Source organism: Equus caballus, chromosome 5, assembly GCF_041296265.1.
Source record: "Equus caballus isolate H_3958 breed thoroughbred chromosome 5, TB-T2T, whole genome shotgun sequence".
Lineage (NCBI taxonomy): Eukaryota > Metazoa > Chordata > Mammalia > Perissodactyla > Equidae > Equus > Equus caballus.
Genome location: NC_091688.1, coordinates 72,984,480 through 73,010,510, shown reverse-complemented (window position 1 = coordinate 73,010,510; position 26,031 = coordinate 72,984,480). Strand labels below are relative to the sequence as shown.

The window sequence follows — 26,031 nt, the reverse complement described above, 5'->3', positions numbered from 1 at the left end:
TATAAATTACCCATAAACTTTATTAATGTAGTCCTTAGCCTTAGAAGCACTGCAAAGACTGTCTGGGTTTTAAATCTATGACACCTTTCTTTCCTCCACAATGATCATATGGCTTTGAATTAAGAAAGCTACATTTAAATTATCATTTAGGTACTGATGATTGGATTCTTGGTGGTATTAAGGTTGACATTTCCTTTCTATTTGTACTAAACGAAGGGTTAATAAGGTTTACATGAGCTTATTCCTTGACAGCTTTTCAGCAGAGTATTTGAGGATTGCTACCAAACAGATTTTAACCCTTTTAATCATACTGTTAATAATCACACTGTGCAGATTACAGCGCATACTGCACATAAGACAATACAGCTCTCAACACAGTTTGACCAGATATCCAATCAAGGAAAGGTTTCTAGAGACGCTTGCCATTTTGGTTGCTATGGTGAGTTTCATATTTTGTGGAAACCACTGCTAGATGTCTTAAAATAGACCTTTGCCAAGAAAAACATTGGTCCAGTGGCACATGCTGGCCGAGCACTTCAAGGTTGCTCAAATTCTCTTCCTTTGTTTTTCCCTCTCCCCCCCTGGGGCAACTGATCCAAGCATCAGCCCACTAGTCTGGCAGGCTGAGAATCCAGAAACTTGCTGCTAATTACAATGTTGACAATTCCCAACCTGTTTACTGGCGCCAGCAATCAAACCACATCCTCTCGAGTGAACCAAAAAGCACTTGCTGGCTTTAGCTTGCTGAGGTTCCAAGCTGGCTGTATTAATTACTGTTAACTTAGAACTGTCTGTGTACAGAAGAAGCTTAATTAGCTAGTTTGAGGATTAAAATCTATCCTTTACAAATTTTAAAGCCTTCTGTTCTTGACCAAATTATGTGAATCCATAAAATATCTTTCCTTGGACAAAATGTTGATTATTTTAGGTGTCGCTTCTAGGGGTCAATTTTGCCACAGTATTACCTTTAACTGAGCACCAAAACAGATCAGAAGACAACGTCTCTCTCATCTCTCTCTATATATATCTTAGAATTATGTCTACATTTTGTTTTTAAAAATTGAGGAAGATAGTGGGCACAATTACTAACAGTTATAGTTTAGAGTTAATGAAAAAGGAAAACCTTTAATGAGGATGAAATGGTCAAAAGATATTTTGCTATCTAGGTGAATTTTAAAACAATGATAGTTACTGACACCATTTTTTCAGTGAACTCTCATTGCTGTGATAGAAGTCTGATTTGGGAGCACTCGTCTTTCAAGTGTAAGAAGCATGTTTTTTTGATTGATAAGTTGGGTGACCACACAGTGAGAAATCACCCTCTCAGCTTCCTAAATGGTTAGCATTACAGGTAACCCAGATGTGTCAGTGGCTGACCACCACGCAATTTTCATAAATATCGCAACAGCAGTGGACAAGGGTTTGGTAAAATTGAGAATTTTATTTTGAATCTGCTGTAATCCAAAAGTCAATCTGTCTTTCTTTATTCAACAAGATAGCTTTGAATATTTAAAAGCTGAAATAAGACAGAGTAAATACAATTCTAATATGAAAATGTGATTTTATTTCTGTTCTCTGGTGTGAGAACATCATTGGGTCAGTGTTATTTACTAATCTTATTTTGAATTTTCCATTGAATATACTACATGACAAATATTTGTCATTCCAATCTTTCAGCCAATATTTTCATTTGGAAGCTTATTAAATTAAGTTGATTTCATTAAGATTAAAATATTCCTAGTTTTACTGATATATTTGCAAATTGGGTAAAAGATCAAGCTATTCCTTTAATTATGATATATATTTGTTTCTACATTGATATTAATTTCACCTATAAAATTTTCCTGGATTTTGAAAAAAACCCAAGTTTTTTTTTAAGTGCACTATAGGTCTTTGGAATGTCTTGGCACATTTGCATCTGTATATACAATATTCGAGCTTGAAAAAGGTTAAATCAGATGAATCACTGACTGGGGAGAAGAATATAAGAATTATTGTCAGATACTAGAAGAGTAAAGTTGTAAGAAAAACTTCAATAATGAAGTTTTAGTGTGATTATGTTAGGAAAAAACATCCAAAGAGGACTAGCAAACGGGTTCCACACGTTATCTGACTGCCCACGGGGAAGTTACTTAGATTCTCTGTGTTGTGAGGATTTCACGTGTAAACCATGGAAGTAGGACCATACACCAGATAACTGGATCCGAAATAGAAAATTATCATAACAACAAATATCATATGAATTTACTATGGGCTTATCTAATACTCATGAAATTTTGTATTCTATGTGAATAATAGACTGGAAAATAATTCCATCAAAAGAAAACAAATGATCAAGTGGAAATGCTATGTCTGTGGATACAAAGGCCAAGCCAAAGAAGAACAAGCATGTCAATCTTCTGTATTTTTACCACGGTTAATTAGCAAATAGCCCTCCTCCTTACCATCTAAATCAACTGCAGTGAATAGAAAAAACTAAACTCTTAGACACAACTGTCTGTATTTTAATTGAGAAATATTGCTAACACAGTCTTAAACAAATTCCCCTAGGTTACTATTTCTAAAGCATGAATTCAAATATAACACATACCTTTTCTAATAGAAAAATGGATAAAAGACTCTCTTTTTTAAGCCATGTCCTCCTTATGCTTAATTTTCCACAAGTCTGTCTTTTCAGACTGATGATCTTTCCTTTGACTTGCGAAACATCCAGATTTCATGCCTTTCTTAATTTTCTACCTATAAGCCAGGCCCATTTTACTCAGACACTATTTCTATTTTAATTGATTCACAGTTCTATACCAGAGCATGACCTTCTATCTAAATCAAAGCAAGAACTTTTGAATACTATGAAACAATTCCTACTATATAGATACACCATATAAAATCAATATTGTCAACCTCCCATCACAGCTGGAATAAGGGTCTTATATAAAGAACAAGATCTCTTCTGAGGTTTCCTACAATTTATATTTTTTCAATGTGTATCAGTACTAGCTACTAGGTCCGCCAAAAAAATATCCACCAACAATTTAATTATTGTTTCCTTAACACATCACCAAAAACTGCAACAATCCTCTCCACAGTCCACATCCTTAATATTATTACTTGCTATCATTGTCCCTTATCTCTTGTCAAATTCAATTGTTATCTGCACAAATATCGGATCTAAATGTGAAACTGTCTCAAAAATTTAACATCAACGCTGATTTTGTGTATGTGTGTGTGTGTGTGAGGAAGATTCGCCCTGAGCTAACATCCATTGTCAATCCTCCTCTTTTTTTTGCTTGAGGAAGATTAGCCCTGAGCTAACATCTGCATCAATCTTCCTCCACTTTGTATGTGGGATGCCTTCACAGCATGGCTGATGAGTGGAGTGGGTCTGTACCTGGGATCTGAACCCACAAACCCAGTGGAATTTTAACCACTCAGCCATGGGGCCAGTTCCCGACCCTGATTTTTAATATAGCAGCCACAACTAACAAAAACCTGTTTATTTGGGGTAAAGAATTCTCATATTTTGACTCTGTCTTAACATAGAGTATTAAACAATCTCAAAGCTGTTATGGACAACCACATTCAGTGAGAGAAAGAAATATGAGATATTTTAAATAAACTGTCACTAAATGGCTTCCAAAACTCATTCTCTTACCACCAAAAATCTATTTGAAATCAATTGCTTTTGAAAGCTTTACAGAATTTTTATTAAACCTATTCTCAAAGTTTTAAATGGACATAATGTGTCATATCCATCATTAAACTGTGGATGAAACATTATGTAAATTATTTGAATAAAGCAATATAGACTATATTATTTTAATATTTAGAGAATGGGTGTATTCTTTTGTGGTTAAAAGGTCAAATTACATTTACTGTACTTGGAACATCTAGGAGAGTCACACCTTTCAAATAAAACTATAATTTAATTTTGCTTATAATTTAAATTTACTTAGCTAGTAAGTAATGAAAAAATATTGCACAGATCTTTATCTGTGAAAATGTATCTAACACAGTAATTATTATATTGCATAAAATGAATTTGCATTGATTATTTGTTTAAAAATTTATGAATTCTTACAAGTATTTATACATTTAATATTAAATAAAATATATTAGGTAACATTTTCTACATCAAAATTCATGTGGAACGAAATGATTCCAGATGAAACAGTTACTTGCTGTTCCAAAAAGAATACCAGATTAAAAGAAATGTTCTCATAGGTTTTTCAATTATTTAGGAGCTATATCTGAGAATTAGAGAAAATGAATTTTCTGTCTTAACAAAGAGTAAGTTCACTATTAGTAAACAAATTTGAGAATTAGGAATTACGTAAACATTAAATTAAATTTAAATATATGCAATTCAATAGCCATTTTATATAATAGCTACTTTTAAAAGGACATTAACTATGGAAAAAATGTAAAATTCTGCATTAGCATGTCTGAAAAGATATAATTGCTTTCACTAAATTAATAAATATTTTTGAGCACCTATCCTGTGCCAGACACTGGATGAGGTATTTTTAAAGGGCTATACCATTGCTTTGCTATTTAGAATTAAATATCTTAGACAAAATATTAGTCCTTTTCAACAGAATGAAAAAAAAACAGTAATTTCCCTACTCCTCTAAAAATTGTAATTAAGTTTAATAGCATAAACATTTACTCACAGAATAAACATTTTAAAAGGCCCAGTGTTTATTCTTTATCCACTACAATCATATACACTGATGTTGAAAAAAGTTGTTTGTGATTTGGTTTTATTAGGTTGACATATTTTTGAGGTGGAGCCATGGTTTGGGGAGCCTCACATATATTATACACGTAGAGACATGCACGTATATGCATTCCCATAATTACACACTAGGATGAATCTGTAAGTCATTCTTTTGGGGCTTTTCTCTCCTACGAAAACTTCAAATAAAAATGGAAGGACCAAGAAGTGACAAAAATGTTTCCACGTGTTTCATGTTTTAAAATTTTAAGTAAAAATCTTCAAGACTAATTTCTTGCCTGATATCAAGACAAAATACGTTGGTGAATACCTTTGAAAGATTTATGTCTTTTTTAAAGCAGCTTTCTTCATTGTGGTATCAATTTGCACACAATTAATATCTAAAATGAAGAGTAGAATTCAGGCCAAACATAAAAAAAGGCTTTCTTTGAAATGGAGTCCATAAGATGTAGAAGGGCCTTGAGAGAGTCTAAATCCAGCCCTCCTTGTGGTGGATGAGACACTGGAGGCCAGGCAAGCTCTGCAGCTAGTCCATTGTTCTAGTTCACAACGGAACCTGCACTCAAAATCAGATTTTCTAGCTTTTATTTCAAAGTTCTTTCCATCATAGGATACACACTCTCTTCCCTTAAATATCATATAGTTGAGTTTTCCCACATAACTGTCTCAATTCTCTAATTTGCTTTGTCTTTGTAAACACTGTCAAAGCCTGTCTAAAATAATAGTTATGAAAACAAATTGTGCATGAAACTGGACTCATAAAGTAACCATTCTTAAATGTAATTCTCCTGTAGTCATGCATAAACAAATCCAGAATATTTGTCTTATCCTAATATATTTCTTTGATAAAGGAAAAGATCTTTTTTGCACATAGGCTTCTGATAGAATATTAGGCATGACATTCATTTTCATTCGTTCATTCTTCTTGGAGTCTAAAAATGAATGGAATATTTGGTAGGTATACAGACACTATCTTAAATAAGTAACTTTAGTTTATGTTGGGACTTGTCTGAACTAATTCTTGAAATTGGCCACATTTGCTCATGAAGATAAAAATAGACCTCAAACAATTAATTTTCACTCATGTATTGGATATAAACTTAAAAAACAAAATTGCAAGAAATATCAATTTTCCAATTAAATTATATCATTGTTACAAAAATAATTTGTTAGAAACAGTGTCTCTTAAGAGCACACATTTTATTCAAGTTTAAAAATAGACACTACTTTCAAATTATGCAGTTACACCACTATTGTAATATAATTTGCCAACTTTTTTTTTAAAAAAAAGTGTATTATCATATAAACTGTATTTTAACCAGGAACATAGTAAATAGATTACAGCAACGTAAGTGCTTTTTAGTTTGAAATTTGAGATTCAGTATTGATTTGAAGCTAATAAATGTAGTAAGCCGTATTTAAAATCCTTTGAATGTTTTAAAGTTCATAGTTTACTCTCAGTTTTTATTCACACTTTTGGCTCTGACTACAGGTGGCATGTGGATAAATTTTCAGATACTGTGGATTATGACTGAGTTTCAAAGGTATTTCCACAAACACAGCAAATGAAAAGTGTTGTCTTTACACTTGTATAGATAGCATAATACTTTTTGTTGATTTTGAAGATCAGACTGTCTTACTTAGCTCCCATTCTTAAAATATAAGAGAACTCAAAACTCGAAAGATTTAGGTAGTCACATATTTGTAATCTAGACAACAATACAAACGTTAGAGATACAGTGGTTCTGTTAAGCTGCACTTAACAAACACAACCAATCACCAGGTACTAAACATATTTCAAGAAACAAAATTTTATAATATCTCTTCTTTTAGCTTATGGTTTTTTGGGTGAATTGCAATGTTTTCTCAATTAAAAAACTTCTAATATACACTCACATGATGTTACGTAGATTGAAATTTAAGTTATAAGTCATGACTTAAAGTACAGGTGCCAGGGGAGAAATTTCAAAATACTTAAAAAACAAATGTATTACAAAACTACTTCTTTAAAACCTATTTAATGTTTATGTCTATGGGTGTATAGCTACCAGGAGCTAAATGTAATAGTTAAATATAATAATAAAGTCTTTAAGTATTCTGTTATTAATATGTTTTCCCTTTTTATTCAAAACATTTATCACCAAAGTAAATTTACTTTAAAATAGTAAGGCTAATACGCAGAATACGCTACTCTCTAAACGTAAGAGCATCATTCTGTCAGTTCTTTGAAACACTGACAGCTGAAACTGTACGGTATGGAAAAGTTGGTAAGCAATCATGATGGTCTTATACTGTCTTCTGTGTCTGTAGTCCTTCTCCTGTGTCCTACATAAACGCACCAAACATTCCCCAATTACACCCATCACCTCCACCTAGACAGAATAGAAATGCCTATTTTTATATTTGACAATTTACCATTACTGATGTGGAATATAATAAGAAAAAATGATAATATGGTTTATGAAATTTTCTATCCATCAAAATGCTACTTCATCGTTGCTCTCCTTTGCCTGGACACTCGTTGACAGTTCTGCTTTGGTTCTAGATTGGCACTGCTGTGCAACAAGAACAGCATCATTCCAGCGCTAACAGTGGACTTGGGGAGAGATCCTGGCTCCAGGACATGATTATTTATTAAAAAATATACGTGGTCAGAATCATCAGTCCAATAATTTTTTTGTATTCACATAGAGGTTGTCATGATCCTCAGTGGATCCTTAAGCCTGAATACCACCATTCCCTGAAGTTATAGTCAAGCAAAAATATCAGAACACGATTCTCAAACCCAAAGAATTAAAATCAACAAATTCTTTGTAAAATGCAGTTTCCTTCAAGCTCCTTACCTGAGACTCAGTAGTAAACCATCAACCAAGATGATGTTTCTTACACCTACTAATGAATATCACAGTATAAATTTGAGTTCCTAGACATTATATAAATTTCAATGGAAAACCTAAAATCTTCCATCTGTAAGCTATAAGTTGCGTTCATAAAAATTTGAGTACTTAGGCAGTCTTAATTAAGTAGAAAAAAAGCAATTTTCTTAAGTTTTCTCCCTCCTTCTCCATTGTGCCCCAAGTATTACTGTCAAATGAATAGTCTAAGTTGTATCCATACACTTTTGTCAGGCAGAAATTCTACCACTTTTGTAAAGCAAACCAAATTTTAGAAAAAGGATGCATGCTCTTCTAGGATTGGGACATCAATTGAAAAACAATCCAACTATTATGATTACTTAAAATCACTTGGAACTAGCATGAAAAACACACCCAATCACTTTGCATGTCTTTTATCTTGTCTATGGGTACTAACAGGGCAAAAGCGATAACCAGCTAGTGGTGATGCAATTTAAAATTCTGTTTTCTGAGGAAAAAACTCTGCCTTATAACAATAACAATTAACTACAGTAATTTCAATTTAATAAGCTTTTGGGGTTTTTTTTCTCTTTCTTATCTAAAATGGCTCATTCTGATAAAAAAAAAACCTTTTTTTTTCTTTTTAAATTTAAAATAGGAACCAGCTCAGTCAGACTGACACCTAATGGAAACTTTTATAAGAAAATAATTCTGCAAAGGAAAGAAAGCAATGAGATAAGTATTTAAACCACTTGAACCAAGAAAATCAAATACTTTTTGTTGACCATGAGATGAGTAGAGGCTTCCCTTAGATTTCATCACTAGCATTTACAATTATTCTACTCTAAAAATTATTGTTATTCCTTTATAAAGCAACTGCAATCATAAGCTAAAGTACCAGTGGCAAAGAACCGAATGAAATAGCTTATTTTTCAAAAGTTCTTCCTCATTCTCTCAACAAATACCGGAGTACTGGAATATTACACCTTTCTTTTCTTGAAAACTCTTGCCACTAGGCCTTCAGCTCCCTTTCTGCATTTCACATCTTAGACACTTATTTAGCCAACCAGCATGAGGCTAACTTTCCAAAGATCACGTAGTTACTAGATTATGTGGCCTCTCTCTAGTTTCCTAATTTCTCAGTAAAACAATGTCACCGGTACATACCGAATTTTGTTAAATACATAACAAGCACAATATTTAAAAGCCCTTAATCACCAACTGGTGTATCCCTAGAGAAAGAGGGTAATTCATGGAACTATGAAGGAAAGAACAGTAGTTACATATTCTCTTGCTAGTGAGTGATAGTCGTGTGCAAAGATAGCATCTGGTGTTTTCTTTTCCACTTCAACTCATTCTTAAAATGGACTCGCCCTCAGAGCTTCTGAGAGGGGCCCCACTCATTTTCCTCGCCAACAACCTTCCCTGAGCGCAAAAGCTGTGGACGGAGACACCCTGAGAGTAACTGTGGGATCAGACGCTGGGTGGTGCAAATAGGGACAGGAGAAGAGTGGCGTCGTGTACCCCTCGCTCGGAATCCAAAGTACTGGAAGTAAGGCGAGACTCTAGATGGGAGAGCGTGAGAGTGCGCTTGCCTCCTTCGAGGCACCTCGCTCTTACTGTCTCCAGGGCTCAGAGCTGCTCTTGTGGGCAAGAACCCAGTGGGGTACGTGCACGTCGCGCCCGGGAAAGGCCCATCTTCCACAGGGAAAAGGTGTCTGGGGCGTCGCTCAGCTTAGAGCTGGTCTGGGAGCGCCGCGAGGGACAGCGTCGCAGGCTTCTCTTTTTTTGTCCTGCAGCTTCGACTTCCCAGGAATTCAGTCTTCTCAGCCAATGCCCACCACGTAGGGAGGAAACCTGGTCTTAGTGTCCCAGGAGGCTCTGGCTGAGCCTCGTGGAACCTTCTGGGCGCCTGGTTTGTTCTTGTCCCCAGCATTTTCTCCTCCCACTTTTGGAGCGCCACCACTGGCCGGACCCTGGCGCCTCGCAAGAAGGAAAGGGGATTTGCAGAACTGCGGGGTCCGCCGTCCGCGAGAACCGAGAGCTCGAGCCTCCTCGGCCCGCGCCTTCTACAGTGGATCATCTTTTCCAGCTCCATCTTGGGCGTCTCAACTCCTGCCACATCCGGTTGTCCCCAGCAGTGCCCGGGTGTGCTGGTGGGGGATCGGTGGGTGATAGCTTGTTCTTCGCTAGCAAGGGGCAAATCCGTACCGTTTTCTCGTCCATTAATATTTGAAACAAACAAAAACTGGAAGTAGAAGGAGGGAAAGGCTCGCTCTTCCTCTCGTCCCTTCGCGCAGACCTGAGAGGGGGAACGTGCCTTGGGTTTGTTGGTGTTTGAGACTCGTCCTAAAGGCAGAGGCAGGGAAGACAGCGCCGAAGAGGTGTCCCAAAGAAACTGGACGACTGAACTGTCACTGCCTGCCCCAACCACTTTCAGGAAGGTTCCAGTTCTGTGCCACACCGCAACCAATCCGGTTCCCATTCTGTTTCTCCACCCCTTCGCGGAGAATCCGAAAAGAAAACATGGGTTCCAGAGAAACCCGCCACACTTCCAATCTGGAAGTGCCGCGGGGACCCAGGCCCTTGACTCCCGCCCCCTCCCCAGCCCGGGCTGCCTCCTGTGGCTGCGGAGTGGCACGCCCGGGGGTGGGGCTCCGGCACCGCCCCGGGCCTGGGATTTGCGAAGTCACGAGCTTCCGCAGCTTGCGGGGGCACCTTCGCCCACGGACACGCCCTTTCTGCGGAGGCAGCCCCCAGCGACCCTCTGCTGAGCTCCAGCTCCTCGCTCGCGACGCTGCCAAACTGCTCAAGGTCTTTAAATCATTCCCAACTTTAGAGACTGTCTCGCTCCGTCCGCGTCTCTCCCCCACCAGCCGCACCCACCGGGGAGGGGAGACTAGCCGGCCAGCGATGCCGAAACTCCCCACAGGTTCGCCTGAACAGACCCTCATCCTTTCCCCGCCCCTCCCCAGCGCCTCGACCCCCGCCCCGCTGCGCGCACCCATTCTACAGCCCCGGTCACCAGAGGCGCGGCGCACAGAGCCCTTCTGGTGGGATGTGTCGTATAATCACCTAACACGCGACCCATAGCGAAAACACCAAGGAAAGGAAAAGATCAAAAAAGTGCTACCTTGGCAACCACAGGCGTTTAGAGGCCAGCTGGTGGGCTGGGAGGGGCGGCCGCTGCCCGCCTGCCGCTGGTACTCTCCTCGACTACGCGTATTCTTAAGCAATAACAACGTAATCCGTATTATCCACCCAAGAATACCCGTCACCGAAGAGAGTCAGAGGACCAAGCTGCTGCTACTGCTGCTACTGCTGCCGCTGCTACTGCCGCCGCCGCCACCAGAACTCTTGCTGCTGAGCCCGCCCCTGGCTGGGGCTGGGCTGAGCTTGACCGGGACCATAAATCCATAACTCGATTTCCCTAAAGAAGGATCCAAAGCTGTGCTCGGCTGCTTCCTGCCCAAATCCAACTGGCTGCTCTATTTCCAATTCTGAAAGACAAATCACAAAACCAAGCACTTTTAACACAGAAGAAGAGTGCTTTCTTCCCAGTGAGGAAGGAGGACGTGGCAAGGCTCTTTGGGCACAGGGTGGGCGTGACAAGTAACCTTTAGTTTACCTGGTGCTCTCCCAGTGCCTTCCTCTGTACTTGCTCTGCTTCATACCCCCTCTGGTCTCCGCCAGTCCACTCTAGGTGCTTTGATTGAGTGTCGTGGCAAGAGAGAGCCCTGTAAAAGACATGCATAGTTAAGCACACAAATATTACAAATGTATTTGCCTAGACAGCTCTAAGAAGAAGTGAGGCTCAAATAAAGATAGGGTCATGCATGGGTGAAATTTTCAGCAGTGTGTTTTGGAAATACATTTTCTCAAACCCAAGATTACAAAAAATAAACACTCATTCAATTTACTACTTGAAATCAAATACTTATAGATCTAAAAAAATAGCCATCTCTCCTTTGAAGGCCTTAGAGCTATACAACAGTGATTTTTAAGAAAAAAAGCTTCAAAGCACAAAATAATTAAACTCATTTTCCATAGTATCAGAACTCACTGAGTTGACAAGCTGGTAGAGTTTCCATGATTTAGGCATTGTTTTGTAGCACCACAATGTGTAATTCCACAGCCCACCTTTTTAATATACAGTACGAATGCAATGCTGTGCAGTTGTTGTGAACATCTCTACAGAAAAACCTTTGAAACTGTCTTCATAAAAATTATTTTATAAAAAACAACAAAAACTCATTTGCAAAGTGACTGTAATTTTGGCTTTCAGAGAGAGAATCTCTGCGATTCTTTGATGATCAATATGGCTCTTACTAGAAAAGCTTTGTCTTAAGACCCTGCAGTGAATATTCTGATAATAAGGGTTTATTGTTCACTAAATAAAATGGACAAGTGCAACGTCACTACTCAAGCCATGTTGTAGCTCCATTAGAAAGTTCTCAATTTGTTTTTCCCTTTACTCTCAAATACATGGAAGTACATCCATATGAGTGGAATAGGGAGTAGATATGGAAACATAGCAATAGACATTATGATTCCTCAAATTATGTAAGTGCAAATAGCTCTTCATCAAGGAGTAATTATATAACAGAATCTCTCCCACTACCACAACTCATTTCTAACTGACCTGGTTACAATTTAAGGCACTTAGGTTGTGCTTGCTATTAATATTATTTTTTTAGTATATCACTTCTCCAGACACACCAACTCATAATTTTCCTGACATGTTACTTACAAATAGAAAAAATCAACATGAATTCTAGGTTTTATGAGCAGTTGTTTAATGTATACTGCCTGATGCCTAAAATAACTCAAAGAAAAGCAACATTACCCAATTACTAGCCTATTTTACAGTATTTTCAGATGACTCTTAAGTACACTTTTCACAAAAAGACAGATGCTAATTAAACAAATTAATAAACACTATTTTCTGCCATTACCTAACACAGCTATAAAGTGGAGCTTTTCTCTGGTGGTGCTACAACCACACACACACACACACACATACACACACACACAGAAAGCTGACAGGTTCTCTTCAGCTTGAACTCCTAGAAACAAAAGCCCTTAGGGAAAGTAATGCAATAGTCTATGAGCAAAGTGTACATTTGCTCCTGAACTCTTTCATTTAAATCTCAACTAACATTAAAAGGAAAACAAGAAACATATTATACAGACAGATTTTGACTTACTAAATTGACCCTTCTTTTTGAATTAAAAAGAATTATCAAGGCATATATACACACACACAAACACACACATACACATACGTATATACATACACATACATACACAACAATACATGGCATATCAGAATCACAGCATAAATACCCACACAGCTCTTCATTGCTTTCTGAGTAATCTCCTTTAGTTTTGCTTCCTCAGAATTGAAATAAAATACACACACACACTGACCCACAGATTTACACGCTTTAAGAAACTAGAACAACGCAGTTGATACGCTATCTTTTTATCCAAGTAGTCACTGCCAGCCCTTTTCCTACCTACCCAAATGTTCCACCAGCTTCAGCACCTGGACGAGTGGACAGCTCAGCCTGGGCCGACTGCCGACAGCACTCGCAGCAGAACTGACGCTCTGAGCTCTAACCAAAGCTCTCTCGTGCTTCAGCGGGGCAGCCTGACTTACGAGAACACCATTTCCTACGAGACCACTGCCGCTGGGTGCATATTCAATTCAAACCTCCTTAAGCTGTCGGATTTCCCCCACCCATCCACCCTCCCCCCTTCTCCACCCTCCACACAAAAACAGAAAAGGGAAAAAGCCCAATACCATCAAGGCGTTTGTTGATCAACTTACACTTGGCTTTTGAATATTTAGATACTGCTAGCGGAGCAATACCAGCGGAGGCTTAGGTCCGCATTAAGTACCTTTGTTCATCGACTCCTGCAAGCCATGTTTATTAGAATCTACATTTCTCTCGCGCCCCAATAACTAGAGGTGTGTTTTGCGGGCAGGGGGCTTTCAGCACCTTTTGATCTCTCAAGGCCACTGCGACTGATTGCCAGTCCCCACTACTTTCCCACCCTGTCCCCCACACTCCAACACCCATCCCAATCAAACGCTTGGTAATTTGCAACCAAATATACATAAAGGAAGGCGACAAAGCAATCGGTTTGAGGAAATAAGCCAATTAAGCTAAAGCAGAAATGCTTCTCTTCGCCCCCCCCCCCTCCTTTGCCTCCCTCCCTCTCCCTCTCTCCTTCCCTCTCAAGTAGAAAGGGGGAAACACCAAGGAGAGGGAAAAAATCGGGAGGAGGGTGATAGTCGACTCTTAACAATCAATGGAAAAACACTATACACATCTTTACTGAATAATACTCTCGTTCTCAGACAAAAAGAAACACATTTATCGATGTAAACATAGTCTCCCTCTTCCACACATCCTACATCCTTTACGTTTGCTGAGATTTGTCTTGCGGTATAGCAAAGTAACTGTCACAAATCCATCTCGATTGAAGTGCTTACCCTCTAAATCCAGGTTTCAAGCGGAACTCCAAGTGTATGTAGAAGCCAGGGAGTCATCTGATGAGCGGTTGAGGTAGGCTCTGGGCAGTGGGAGCTGCTTCCCTCGGAGTGCCGGGTTACAGTGTTAACAAGCCCTGGGAAGGGACCTCCGTGCCTCTCGCTGGCTGTGCCCCAGTGCCTTCGCGTGGTGGCGGCTTGCTCACGCTTCCGAGGAGTCCCAGGCGATAGCCTTCAGCTGATGCGAGCTTCCAGAAAGGAGTGAGGAAGGGAAAAAAATCATCTAATGCAATCAAATCGATCTGATCTACACCATCTGTCGCCTGCCACTATACACAAACGTTAAAATAGGAAAACGGAAAACACTGACAGCCCGAGAGGGTTGGTCTGCAAAGAGTTCATTTTTAGCAGAGCATAATTGGGTATGGTCGGCGTACAGTTACAAAAGCTGCTGTTAACCATCCAGTAGTGGATCCCAAACATGCTAATGGTGGATTAATTGAGGAAGATCTGACGTGCAAGCTTCATAGTCTCTTATTCATGACTTCCCAATGGGAAAGGACCAATGCCTTGTGGGACTATGGTAACATACAGTCAAAAAGCTGCTAAGAAAATGGCTGTGTGTTCACAGCACCTCTCTCTGATAACAAACATATGTCGACTAAAACGGTTTAGTAGAATGGGAGGGGGGGTGTTGGAGAATAAAATTTTCTTTCCTGGTATAAGCACTCCCCATCTTCTTTCCTGAAAGAAAAGCAAAAATAGATACCATATCTTTACCATAGTGGAGGAAAAAGGATGTTCTAAAAGGTTTTTATCAAGATTAAACTCTGCCATATAAAAGAAACAGAAGACTCCTGTGCAGCAATTAAAAACAAACAAACAAACAAAACTAATATGCTTTTCTTCCTTACTGTGATCAAAGTAGAGCCATAGCATGGTCAGTATATAGAAACTCAGCCCAGTTAATCCCACCAGGATTGAGTTGAGGTTGTTTAATGCCTGGTACCCTTTTGACTTCTTGAAATCAGGATGCCTCTTGGGCAAGACATTTTGCATCATTGAAAACTGACATAATGAATGTTCACTGTGATTCCACTGAGGAGATGGAGAGAGTTTTCTTTTTTAATTCTACAGTTATTCCCTCCAGCCAAAACCCGCTTTGGTCTGTTTCCAGTCTTTCCTGATCAGCTGATGGGGGAGGTATTGGGATTGAGGAGGGAGTAGAGATAGGGGGGAGGAGGGGAGGGAGAGTGTAGATTATCAAGAGCCAATAAGTTCTATTTCATCTGTAATAAAAAAAAACTATGGCAATAAAAGAAATCACTTACTAATCTTTTTAAAAAATTGCAAATAAAATGCTAACTATTGGAACCATTACCATTTTAACTTTAATTTTAAAATTAATCTTTCATATGTGAAAAGAAAATACATTGCAAACAGTGGATTGTCCCCTTCCATTTGTAATTTTAAGGTTTAAAAAAGAAATATAGAGTTTATTATTTAGGTATGTGGCATTCTTTTATTATCTATATCTAATATTCCACATTCCTCTGATTTTGTCATGCATTTGAACATTGAAGATTGTGTTCATTTGTATTTTGCTGCCTATTTTGAGAATATATATTACATATATTCATTGGAGACAAGTAGTATTTAGGATAATTCTTGAGATAGCTGACTATGTCTCCTGGAATTTTGATAATCGCTTTAAGAAAAAAAAAACCCCTAACAGTTATGAATTAGATTAGTCTAAAAATATAGCTTGAAGACAAATCAAACAATTTACCTGATCTTTTGTTTCAATATACATTAATTAAGGACTCTTTCCAACCTACACAACATTCCAGGGTCATAGTCAGAAACGCAAGTCTAATAGCTCAGCAGCCTTTGTTGTTATTCGCGTCAAGCTATTGCCCCCTGCAGGTTAGGCTGTAAGTGCAAGCACAGTTTGGCCAAGTCCTCAGGAAATTCATGGTGGTCATGTTATTCCTTCTTTCCCAATATTTAAGTAGAGTCGACTTCTTAACTTTAAGTTTGTTTACATTATAGTTTATTTATTTAGAGAAAGTAAATTCAGAAAAAAGTGAGATTTAAAGGTACGTGATTTCAGTTTTCCTTCTGAGAATTTTGCTGGGTGGAGCAGACCATCCACCTTATTCTCACACAGGAAGTCCTTTGATACACTTAATATAGTTTATCTTCTCTGATTTTTTTCCTACACGATCCAGCAAAACTCAAAAATGAATGCAACAGAATTGATCAAGAAATAATCCTGGGCAATTTACTACTCGATGTCAGTATGCTCTCTGTAGACTCAATGAAGTGCATTCAAATTAAACTCTTTCAGAGTCTTCCTACTGAGGATGTGATGGGGACAATTATACTGTTTTCCTTGATTATAAAATGAAACATTATTTCAACCTTCATTCTCCTGCCATCCTATCCTCCTTTCCTCCAACTTTTCCAAACAAGGCACCTTGCCAAGATGAAATAAACTTACTGTTGGCAAAATAGAAATTAAATGACATCAACTCTTCCAGAGTATTAGAAAGTGGAGCAGGTTTATGGGAATAATTTCAGAAGGTTTATGGAAAGATTTTAAAAAATATTTTGGAAGTCATGATACAGCTGCTCACACTGAGTTGTAAAGAAGCCTGCAATGGTATTTTTCTATTATTTAAATACATATCTCATTGAGCAGTGGGATATTATTATGCAAAACATCATCAGTTCTAATGCCAAATTAGCAATCAATAAGAATTTTACCTAGTCAAACGTTAGACGTATTATTTACACATTGTGTTGAAGTAGTTAGAAACATGAAATGCATTCTACTATCTTAGAGTTATTCTGAAATGCTCACAAAAGACTTAAATAAAGGATAGTGGCTTTCTTGGAAGATTTTTTTACCCTAACCACTGATGGCTTTTTCCAGATCCTCCAGGATAGAAACATGGGATAGGAACTGGGGATGACTGTATTATGTCTTAAACAAATCCCAAAACCAAACCAACCAACCAACCAAAACCTAAATGCCTATCCTTGTTTTATTATATTTTTAAAGCTTGTTAAATTTCAAAAGGATACTATATGTATAAATTAAGACCTTCTCCGCTGCAGTTATTAACTCTGGCTCCAAGCAAAGACAGGCTTTCGATTATGCTGTTGGACTATTCATTGCCTAACTTTATAGCCAGAATAGCGGCTAGTTGCCTGCAACTGACATTTCTAGTTGTTTTTGAGTGGACATTTTTAAAGAAAAGAAAATTCACCTGTCTTTGAAAATTATATATCATATATATGATATGTTTACACATGATTTTATATATACAGAAGCACATTGTTATTAAGAGAGAAGATTTCAACTCTTCTGATTCAAATACCTATTGAGAGAGTTGCTTTTAATTAGCATCCAGAAAAGAGAGATGGTGTCCTTTGACCTGTGGGTGTGAATCAAGAGTAACGTTTTTTAATTCTCCCCGTACAAGACGCAGCAGATTGCTGCAAGTGCCCTGAAAGACACAATTCTCTTCCTCTTACTGTCACGACTATTGTTCTAATTGTTTCTAAAGGATCCGAACAGGGTTCTAGAAACCTTGTAATGTTCTGTTACTGTCGGAATCCTGGGTTATTAGACATTCTTATCTTTAGAAGCAAAAGACCCAGGCAATCTTATTCATATGCATCCTATGACTCAACTCAGTTTCCACTTGGCGGGCCCGTGTGTGTGTGTGTGTGTGCGTGTGTGTGTGTGTGTGTGTGCGTGTGTGTGTGTGTGTGTGTGTTTGTAGGTTCATCCTTAAAGCGTTTGTTTCCAGAGGTTTTCAAATGCAAATTGAGTGGGAGTGGTGGGAGCGGTGGTGGAGTGCGGTGTGTGGGTGTGGGGGATTCGGGGAGAGGATGTCGCGGGCAGTAACTTTATACAAATTCAAGGCCATCACTACTACTGCAGATCAAAACAACTTAGGTCTGAGCGACCCCTTAGAAAGATAAATCATCTCCTAATCTAGGCCGAGGCCGGCTGAAGGCGAGTCCCAGGGCTCGCGCTGTTTTGAGGGAGGGTCCTGCCGACCGCCAGGGGCCATCCTCGCGGGCGGGTCGCGGGGTCCCCGCTCGTTTGGCGAAGTGAAGCACGCCGGTCGCCAGGCCCAGTGCGCCATCGCGGACGGAGGCCAGCCGCCCGGGCCCCCGAGCTCGGCTCACTTTCCTCGACGCCCCGGGACGGGGCAAGGGCACCGCTTTGGCCACAGAGACTCTAGTTTCAGCAGGTGCAGCCCGCCAGCGCTGGCTCGGACCCGGGCCTCCGCAGGGAGAGTAAGGCAGCAAAATCTCAACTTCCACTCTGGATCTCAGATCGAGGACAGGAAGCGAAAGCAAAGGTGTGGTGACACAGAACAACGACCCACAAACCGTTGCCTCTCTTGGCTAAGTCGGCCTCGCTTTGCAGCCCCAGAAGCGCAAGGTGCGGTCGGCGCGGGGCGAGGACGCGGGGACTGGCCGCGCTATCTCTCGGGTCCCCTCGCATCCCGGCCAGTGCCCGCGGCTAGTCCCCTAACGCCCTCGCGAGGAAGGCTGCCCGGGGCCAAAGGCGACCCGGGCCGGAGGCCAGAGAGAGACGGCGCTGCGGGCCTCGGCGCTGGAGGCAAGCGGAGGCTCGGACCCTGTTCCTGAAAACGCCGGACTCCTCCAGGATGGCTGAAGTATAAAGCAGCTCCAGGAAGGCTCGGCGAGCTTTCGGGGACATCCAGCGTGGCTCACCCCTGCTGGTCTCTCTCCAGCCCTCGCCTTCCTCCCGTCTCCAGATCCCCCGCCCTCCCGGGGTCCCGGGCCGCGCGGGCTGAGTCCGCCGAGCCGGGAGCAGCGCGGCTTTAGGCAGAGCGAAGGAGCCCCCTGCTGGCCAGGCCCGGCAGGCGCGGCGACCTGCTCCCAGGTCCCTCCGCCCCGCGGGGAGGCGGCCCTCCCTTGGCCCGACTCGACCTTCCCGCGCCCCCGGCGATGGGGGCGTGTTGAAAGAAACAGAAAACAAAACAAACCAAAACAAACAAAGCGCCACAATCCTCTCTCACCTCGTCTACCGCTCAAAGGTAAGTGTGAGTCCAGCCTCTCCCTTGCCCTTCTCTGACCCTTCTCCGGTCCTCAGGGCTGAGGTCTGGGGAGACAGGGGCCACCCCGCAAAAAAAAAATCATGGCTGCTTTTGAAAGCACGTTTTGCAAGCATCAAGATTAAACATACGCGCGGGCACGCACACACACACACACACACACACCTCTCAACCAAACCCACACTTACCAGTCCGGAAGAGGGCTACTGATGTGCATGTTTCTGGAAGCATTACATTAACTGTTGGAGGAAATGTTTACTAATATTTCAGGTTCTAGGCAACAGCAGTAATTCTGTGGATTGGAAGGGGGAAGAAAGAGGAAGAAAAATCCCGCTTAGTTTAATCCTCCCTCACATACCTGAACGGGAGTCTCGGGTCTCAAGTCTTAGCATGGGCAGAAAAGTTTTCACCCTCCTACAGAGAGGGAAGAGAGAGATTCAGCCATTTCTAAGGGGTTTCCTGTATCCTGCTCCCGTTCCTGACCGTAGAACTGGGGAAGGGATTGTTTTCTTTATCTAGACAATTCGTGACTTAGTTCTGTATAGCGTTTTGAAATTAGTTTAACCTTGAGATAGGCTATTCGCTTTGAGTGGCAGATTTTTCTACGCTTAGGTAAAGGTTATTAGAAATCACGTTTTCTCCTATTCAGGCAACGTTGAGGTAGAGATGGGCATAATAGCTTATTATCGTGACTTTCAGTAATGTCTGTTGCCTCCGCATGTTTGCTGTCTTTGGAGAAGGAGCATAGTTAAAGAAATATTTTTTATGAGTTTAGGCAAATAATAAGTGTAGGTTCAGTAAGGGATCAGTACTATTTGTCTCTCCTTTCTTCCTACACTCTTCTGGGGAAAGAAACTAAAGGATTTTGACTGTCCTGAGACTAGTTTATAGTAGGCAAGATCTGGGAGAGTATCTTGTAAAATGGTGTCTGTTTTCTTATTTGGTATTTTCAGATGGATGGCAGAATGGAATGAGGCTGATATGGAGTGGGATCTGATCTGCCTCTTTTATGTCTACCAATCCAGGAGATCTGAGCAGACCATAGAGAGTTAGAACTTCTCCGGAAACTAACAATAATAACTATAATAATAAAAGCTAGCATGTCTTGAGTGTTTACTCACTGTCATGTGCTGTGCTGCAGGCTTTCCTGTCATTATCTCATTTAATTCTCACTGCAGGCCCTTGGATAAGGTGCTATTATAGTTTCTCATTTGGCAGAACAGGAAAGGCTTGCCGAGGTTTGTTTACTTGACCAAGGTGACAACAGATGGTAATCAGAAGAGCAAGGAGCTGAAAGCAGTCAGTAGAGGAGACACCTTGAGAAATCATACTTATTGTATTGAATTCAGGCTGGTAGTAAACATTTTAGGTCTGAGTTTTGGCCGTTCCCAGAAAAAAGAAAAGATATCTTTTCTGGAAAGAAAACATTTGATAAAATGGAAGTATTTGTTCTGAAAAATGCTTGCGATCAATGCCTTACCCCCATTTCACAGATGAGAAAGCTGAGAGAATGAATCGACTTAGCCACCATAGTTAAGTGCGTAGCCAGGCCTTAAAACCAGATTTTCTGATTCCAGCTCCTCTATCCATTCCACTTAACCACACTGTCCGAACAGAGATGCTTGGTTTTTCTCGAAATGCTGAACAGTCACTCATTAACCATTCAGAGCCCATCTTGCTCAGCGAGGAAGCTTTCTTTCATCTTAATTGTGAGTACCTTTTTCTACTGAAAGGATGCAAATATGGAAATAGTGCTATTCTCAGTGGTGAATTAAATGACATAAAAATGGCAAAAGACTAAAATAACTACATCAGCTTTACTTGAAAAGCAGTTAAAGCAGTTGAAAAGATCTCTGAAAGGCCTGTCTCAGTACAATTTTAGTTTTCTCCACCCCCCAAGACCCATCCTACCTTACCCCAGGAAAGTCATTCCACATCACATTTCTGCTAGCTTTTGTTCACAAAGGAGTTTAACACTCACAAGGGTTTGGTGCTTTTCATCCCCATTCATATATTTCTTCTTTGTTCTGTGAATGGTTTCAGTAAAAATGTTGAAACAAATCTTTGGAGTGACCACTTGAATGGCAAAAAACTGACAATATTAATTAGCAGGAGGTTTTTGACTAGCCTCCACGTTTTAACACGTACTTACAGTGCACTGAAGCATATTGCGTAGAACTGATTTACTCGGGGTTGTAAGCTTAGCTCAGGTGCAGAATGTGCTTCATAAAATGGTCTTAGGGTTCCTCCATTTTCCGTAGGCCTCAAAGCATCAGAAAAAGCCAGATGAACTGCCTTGAGTCACTGACTGAACTGCAGCCCATATGTCTCCGTTTTCCCAGGCATTTGTGTGCAAATTATTTGGCCACATGGCCTCCTGTCATGTTGGGGATCTGTGATTTTTCCAAAGGTTTAATTTAGTTGAATATGATTGTTAACGTCAAGTTGGGAATTTTCTCCCTCTCACCTCTCATTAAAGCCCTTAGTATCAATATCAGTTTAGAACTATTATGTTATATAATAAAGCTTGCTTGTCTGTGTAAATTTGTACCGTAAGCACTTTCACTGATGTTTAGACTTGAAGGGCTTTTTGAAATTATCTAGTCTAATCCTTTATTTTACTGATGAATAAATTGAAGTCCTAAGGGGTAATTCGGAATTCTGAAGGTCACCCATTTAGTTAAGGGGAGATTGGGGACTGGAACCCAGATTTCTGTATTCAAGCTCTAAGGCCAGTGCATTCCCATAGCATCATGTTCCTTCTTTATTTGATTGTCAGAAATTCAATCACTCATTCAACAACTAGTTATTGCCATAAACTTGACAGCTGTCCTAGGCATTAGAAATTCAACAAAGGGAAAAATAAAACAATCCAGAAAAAGATATTAATTTGTCTAAACTTAGTGGTGGAGGAAATCAAATGCCAGTCTTAATTGTGGTTATAATGACATTTTATAAAGACATTTTTCTTAAAAAATACCTTTAATGTGTTATACTGTGCAAGGCAGACAAAAGCATGCTAATCTTCTTCCGCATTTCCTGTTAAAGAAATTTGTGGGAATCCTTAATACCAAATAATGAAATCATTGACAGAAATTAGTAAATGGATATAGCAAATCTTAACCAGGTAAGTAGGGCCCTCTCAGGTGATCCATTCTTACATCAAGGATAATCTTTTATCAGGAGTCTTTCTGTGATTTGGAATTAAATGCCTGTGAGAAAACATAGACTTGTACAGGAGCTGGGATAAAGAAAAAATAAAGAGATCAAAGAGGAAATTATTCAACAAGATGTTTTTTAAGAATGAGACATTTTCCAATGTATATTAGATTGTCCTAGCAGATGAACCAAAGGGCCAGGAAAGCACTAGCTTGAGAGTTTAAGGCAGAAGCCTCAGGGTCTATTATAATTGGTTTTTGTGATTAACTCAGCTTTCCCCTTTAGAATATGATATACTGATATACTGTAGCCCCCTCCTTCCGTCCCCTGCCCGCATGGTATAATTAGGAGGGAAAGGTATAAAAAGTTCAATCTGTAAAATTCAGAGTTCCATTACCTTGAGATTCATCAAAAACAATATTTTTCAGAACACAGAATTGGTCGTCACAAACAAAACATACACTGGACATTGAAATGAAAAACTACCAAATAATTAGGACACAGCAACTTCCTAAAATGCCTGCCCTGCTGCTTCCACCACAAGAGTTTCAGCTTGTCAGTTTGACAATGAGGACCAATGGTCAGTTGTCTTATATCCACACTTACTGCTAGTGAGGGACAAGTTTTTGTAGGGTTTTACTGTTATCTGACTTAGTAATGAAATGAAGTTCCCTCTTAGCGAATATACAGAGGGGAGAAGTCACTTCATTGGAGGGGCAGGGTAGGAGGACAGAGGAGGAGAATTTTGTCTGATAAGCAAGGGGAAGAGGTACAGCTACCCACTGAAGTGTCTTTTGTACTCTTTCCTGACAATTTAATTTGTATTTGGTTCTGAGTTCCCAAAAAGCAATAATATATAAGGTGTATTAGTTATACTATAATATGTGAGTTAATAATAGAATATAATAGTTTGGCTATTTCACATTTCCATCTTCTATATGTTAGTCACGTGATAGGCAGGACAGGCTGAAATAAACTATTGGATGTCTGTTCCATTGTGAGGGCCACCCAAATCCAATTCACTGTAATGTGAACTTTCGAGGAACTCTTACAGGATTTCTCTTTCGTGTCGCCTGGATGTCATGTGTTGGCATCAACCAAGGAAATGATGAAGTTAGATCCTCAAGAGAGTCACTGATCTATTTCTTGCCTCCAAGTGCAACTGAAACCAAACTATGACTACCTGAAGTGTTGAATTGCAGAAAAATGGTTGAATTGTTATCTCTACTACCTGTATTTCTGAGATTAGAAATTATAGGGGGAAAAGTCTGAATCTCCTTTAACTTTTTCTTCCTGCAGGCCAGCTGAAGAAGCAATAGCATCTCCCCCCTCCATGATCACTGAAAAAAGTAGCAAATCGTCAATAAAGGAAAACACGAGACCTGAGATCTTTTGGGTCTGCTTTAAGATCCTAGCGAACGTGTGGAACAATGATGTTGGAGCTCCCACGTGATGTGACTAATGTTATCTTTCTGGAGGAGTGAAAAGTTCTTTGTGAACCACATGGCTTTTGGAGCCTATCCTCTGTAGAAAGAAAGAAAGACAGATGAAAGGAAGGGAGGAAGGAAATAAAGAAGGAAGGAATGAAGGAAGGAGAAAAGGAAGATAGGGAGAAAGGAAAAAAAAATCTCATCTGAGGTGGAGGTTAAGTGACAAGAGAAACTTTTCGCCTTGAGGTTTATTGTCTCTGCACTAGGTATATAGTAATATGGTTTTTCTATCTTTAAATCCATACTTAGCTAGGCATTAAACTCTAGGAATAATCTGTTTATAGAAAATAAAGCCATTTTTATTTGAAAACAAATGGAAAAAATAATTATTTTTCCCCAAATGTGTACCCTTTTAATTGATCAAATGCATCCAAGAAATTCTGCCGGCAATTTGAACACTCTGTAGGTGTTGTTGCTGCTCTAAATTTGTCTGCAAGAGGAATTGTAAATGGTATTTACCTTTTAATTAAACAAAGCATCTTGCAAATTAAACACATGCTCTTGCACATCAAAATTTGGTTAACATCCTTTTCATTGTTCATCCTGCTGACACTCTGACAGCATCATGAGTCCACACACAATATAGAATCACGCTGCTCCCCCCTCCTCTGCACTTTGCATTCTTCAGAGTAGATGATATCACGTGAGAGAGTACACTCTGTAACTGACTTCTAATAACTGAACAGCTTTTCCCATTTAATGTACTTAATATTGTGTAAAATATGGGACTGCCTCGGTGTGTCCAGAACCTGGAAAGCTTTGGACACTGATCTGACATATGTCTTATAATCTTACAGTGGAAATTTGACAGTGAATGACAGAACACCTTAGAGGAATATAAGAAGCTGATAAAGGCAGAAGCACTGCACATGAATGCAGAGTCTGGTTTCTAATAGCTACATGCTTTTTTACATGCATACCAGTAATTTGACATTTATAATTCACTGTGGAGCCGAATTTCTGTCATTTTCTTACTGTCAAGTCCTCCACATTTTGAAATAAATGTCCCTTCTAATTATTATATGAATTTGAACTTCAACATTCAATTTTTTCCCCTGTCCCTTATAATGGAGTACTACATTTGGCTGAAGTCTGATTTGCAAGACCATTTAGGAAATGTGATCATTTCACATGTATTCCCACAAACTATGCATAGGAACCCCTTTCTTGACTGTACTCTGCCTTCCTTGTGAAAGTACGATTTAAAACTCATCCATCAGTACTGTATCCAAGAAAATAAGGTTATTAATGGCAGAATGAAACTGAGATAATTAGGTTATAGTCTTCATGGAACAAAAGTCAGAGAGAGGTTTTTCAATAAAGCAAAATTGTAGTTAACGACTGTCACTCAATTGTACTGGTGCTCATTAATCTCTTTTATTTCTGTTTATTTATGGTTTATATAATTGAAGTAAAGTCATTTGCTTAGAATGTTGCCAAAGGAGAAATGCTTTCTGCTTTGAAAAGAGGCATCTCAGGATAAGGTGGAATAAAATCCAGGGTGAGGTGAGGTCTTCCCCTAGCATTATGGCACCCCCAAGATTTTTCTTCTTTAAAGTTGAGGGGTTATTTTTACTGTGAGTAGTTAGTTTTGAGGTTCAGGTAAATAACATGTTGAAGAGATGCTACTCACGTAAGAAATTGCTTTGAGGCGCAGAAATGATTGGTGTGGATATGAGTGGAGGAGAGGGCGAGCAGTCACTTGGTGTCATCATAAAAAGCTTTAGCTCAAAGGAATGAACTACCATCTTGCTTTGTCTTAACCAAGCTTTAAAAAACAAAAGTAAAGCATAAAAGTACAACGTGCAGATATAGAATTTTGTGTTTTAAATAGATGTTTATAAAAAATATTGGTGGCATGATGCTTGTTTGTTGATTAAAATAAGCCTTCACACATAAAAATAAAATGTACTTTCTTGATTTCAAGGAAATGGATAGAATGTGAATGCTGAGTACAATCAAATAGGACTTAAAATAACCAAATTCATTTTCCTAAACTGAGATAAGACCAAAGAGTAGGGACTTTGGCTAGTGACACACTTTTAAAATATTATTTGCTTTTATACCAGCCCAACTTCTGTCCCCTTGTTTAAACATTTCACAATTTGACTGGATACAGTTTCCCAGCTATAAAGAAAATCTATGCCAGCCAACAAGTTTCAGAAGTATTGATTGGAACTTTCACTGG

The 26,031-nt window shown here is 39.6% G+C and overlaps 2 protein-coding genes and 1 non-coding gene across 3 annotated transcripts; 1 reads left to right on the top strand and 2 right to left on the bottom strand.

Annotated features, from left to right (window-relative positions):
* Positions 1 to 3,926: 3,926 nt before the first annotated feature.
* Positions 3,927 to 14,716, bottom strand: LOC138924330 (uncharacterized). Its single transcript, XM_070268679.1, has 3 exons — positions 14,093 to 14,716; positions 11,219 to 11,327; positions 3,927 to 11,090 (listed from the first exon to the last, which is right to left on the bottom strand). The coding sequence occupies exon 3, from the start codon at positions 10,073 to 10,075 to the stop codon at positions 9,326 to 9,328; it is 750 nt and encodes a 249-aa protein (XP_070124780.1). The 5' UTR covers positions 10,076 to 11,090; positions 11,219 to 11,327; positions 14,093 to 14,716; the 3' UTR covers positions 3,927 to 9,325.
* On the bottom strand, positions 10,801 to 10,873 carry MIR137 (microRNA mir-137). The gene has a single exon (NR_032835.1). It is a non-coding gene; the product is annotated as a microRNA mir-137 (primary transcript).
* On the top strand, positions 13,118 to 25,769 carry LOC106783210 (uncharacterized). The gene is made up of 5 exons (XM_070267593.1): positions 13,118 to 13,287; positions 14,052 to 14,165; positions 18,103 to 19,176; positions 20,772 to 20,903; positions 23,653 to 25,769. Exons 1-3 carry the CDS (start codon positions 13,118 to 13,120, stop codon positions 18,761 to 18,763), a joined length of 945 nt encoding a protein of 314 aa, XP_070123694.1. The 3' UTR covers positions 18,764 to 19,176; positions 20,772 to 20,903; positions 23,653 to 25,769.
* Positions 25,770 to 26,031: the final 262 nt, after the last annotated feature.

Bases quoted from the DNA above. Each gene is read 5' to 3' on its own strand.
- LOC138924330 (XM_070268679.1), bottom strand. From the start codon at position 10,075: ATGGGAACCGGATTGGTTGCGGTGTGGCACAGAACTGGAACCTTCCTG.
- LOC106783210 (XM_070267593.1), top strand. From the start codon at position 13,118: ATGTTCCACCAGCTTCAGCACCTGGACGAGTGGACAGCTCAGCCTGGG. The intron at 13,288-14,051 runs GTGCATATTCAA...CTTGCGGTATAG, and splicing joins TACGAGACCACTGCCGCTGG to CAAAGTAACTGTCACAAATC. The intron at 14,166-18,102 runs GTAGGCTCTGGG...CTCCTAATCTAG, and splicing joins TCATCTGATGAGCGGTTGAG to GCCGAGGCCGGCTGAAGGCG.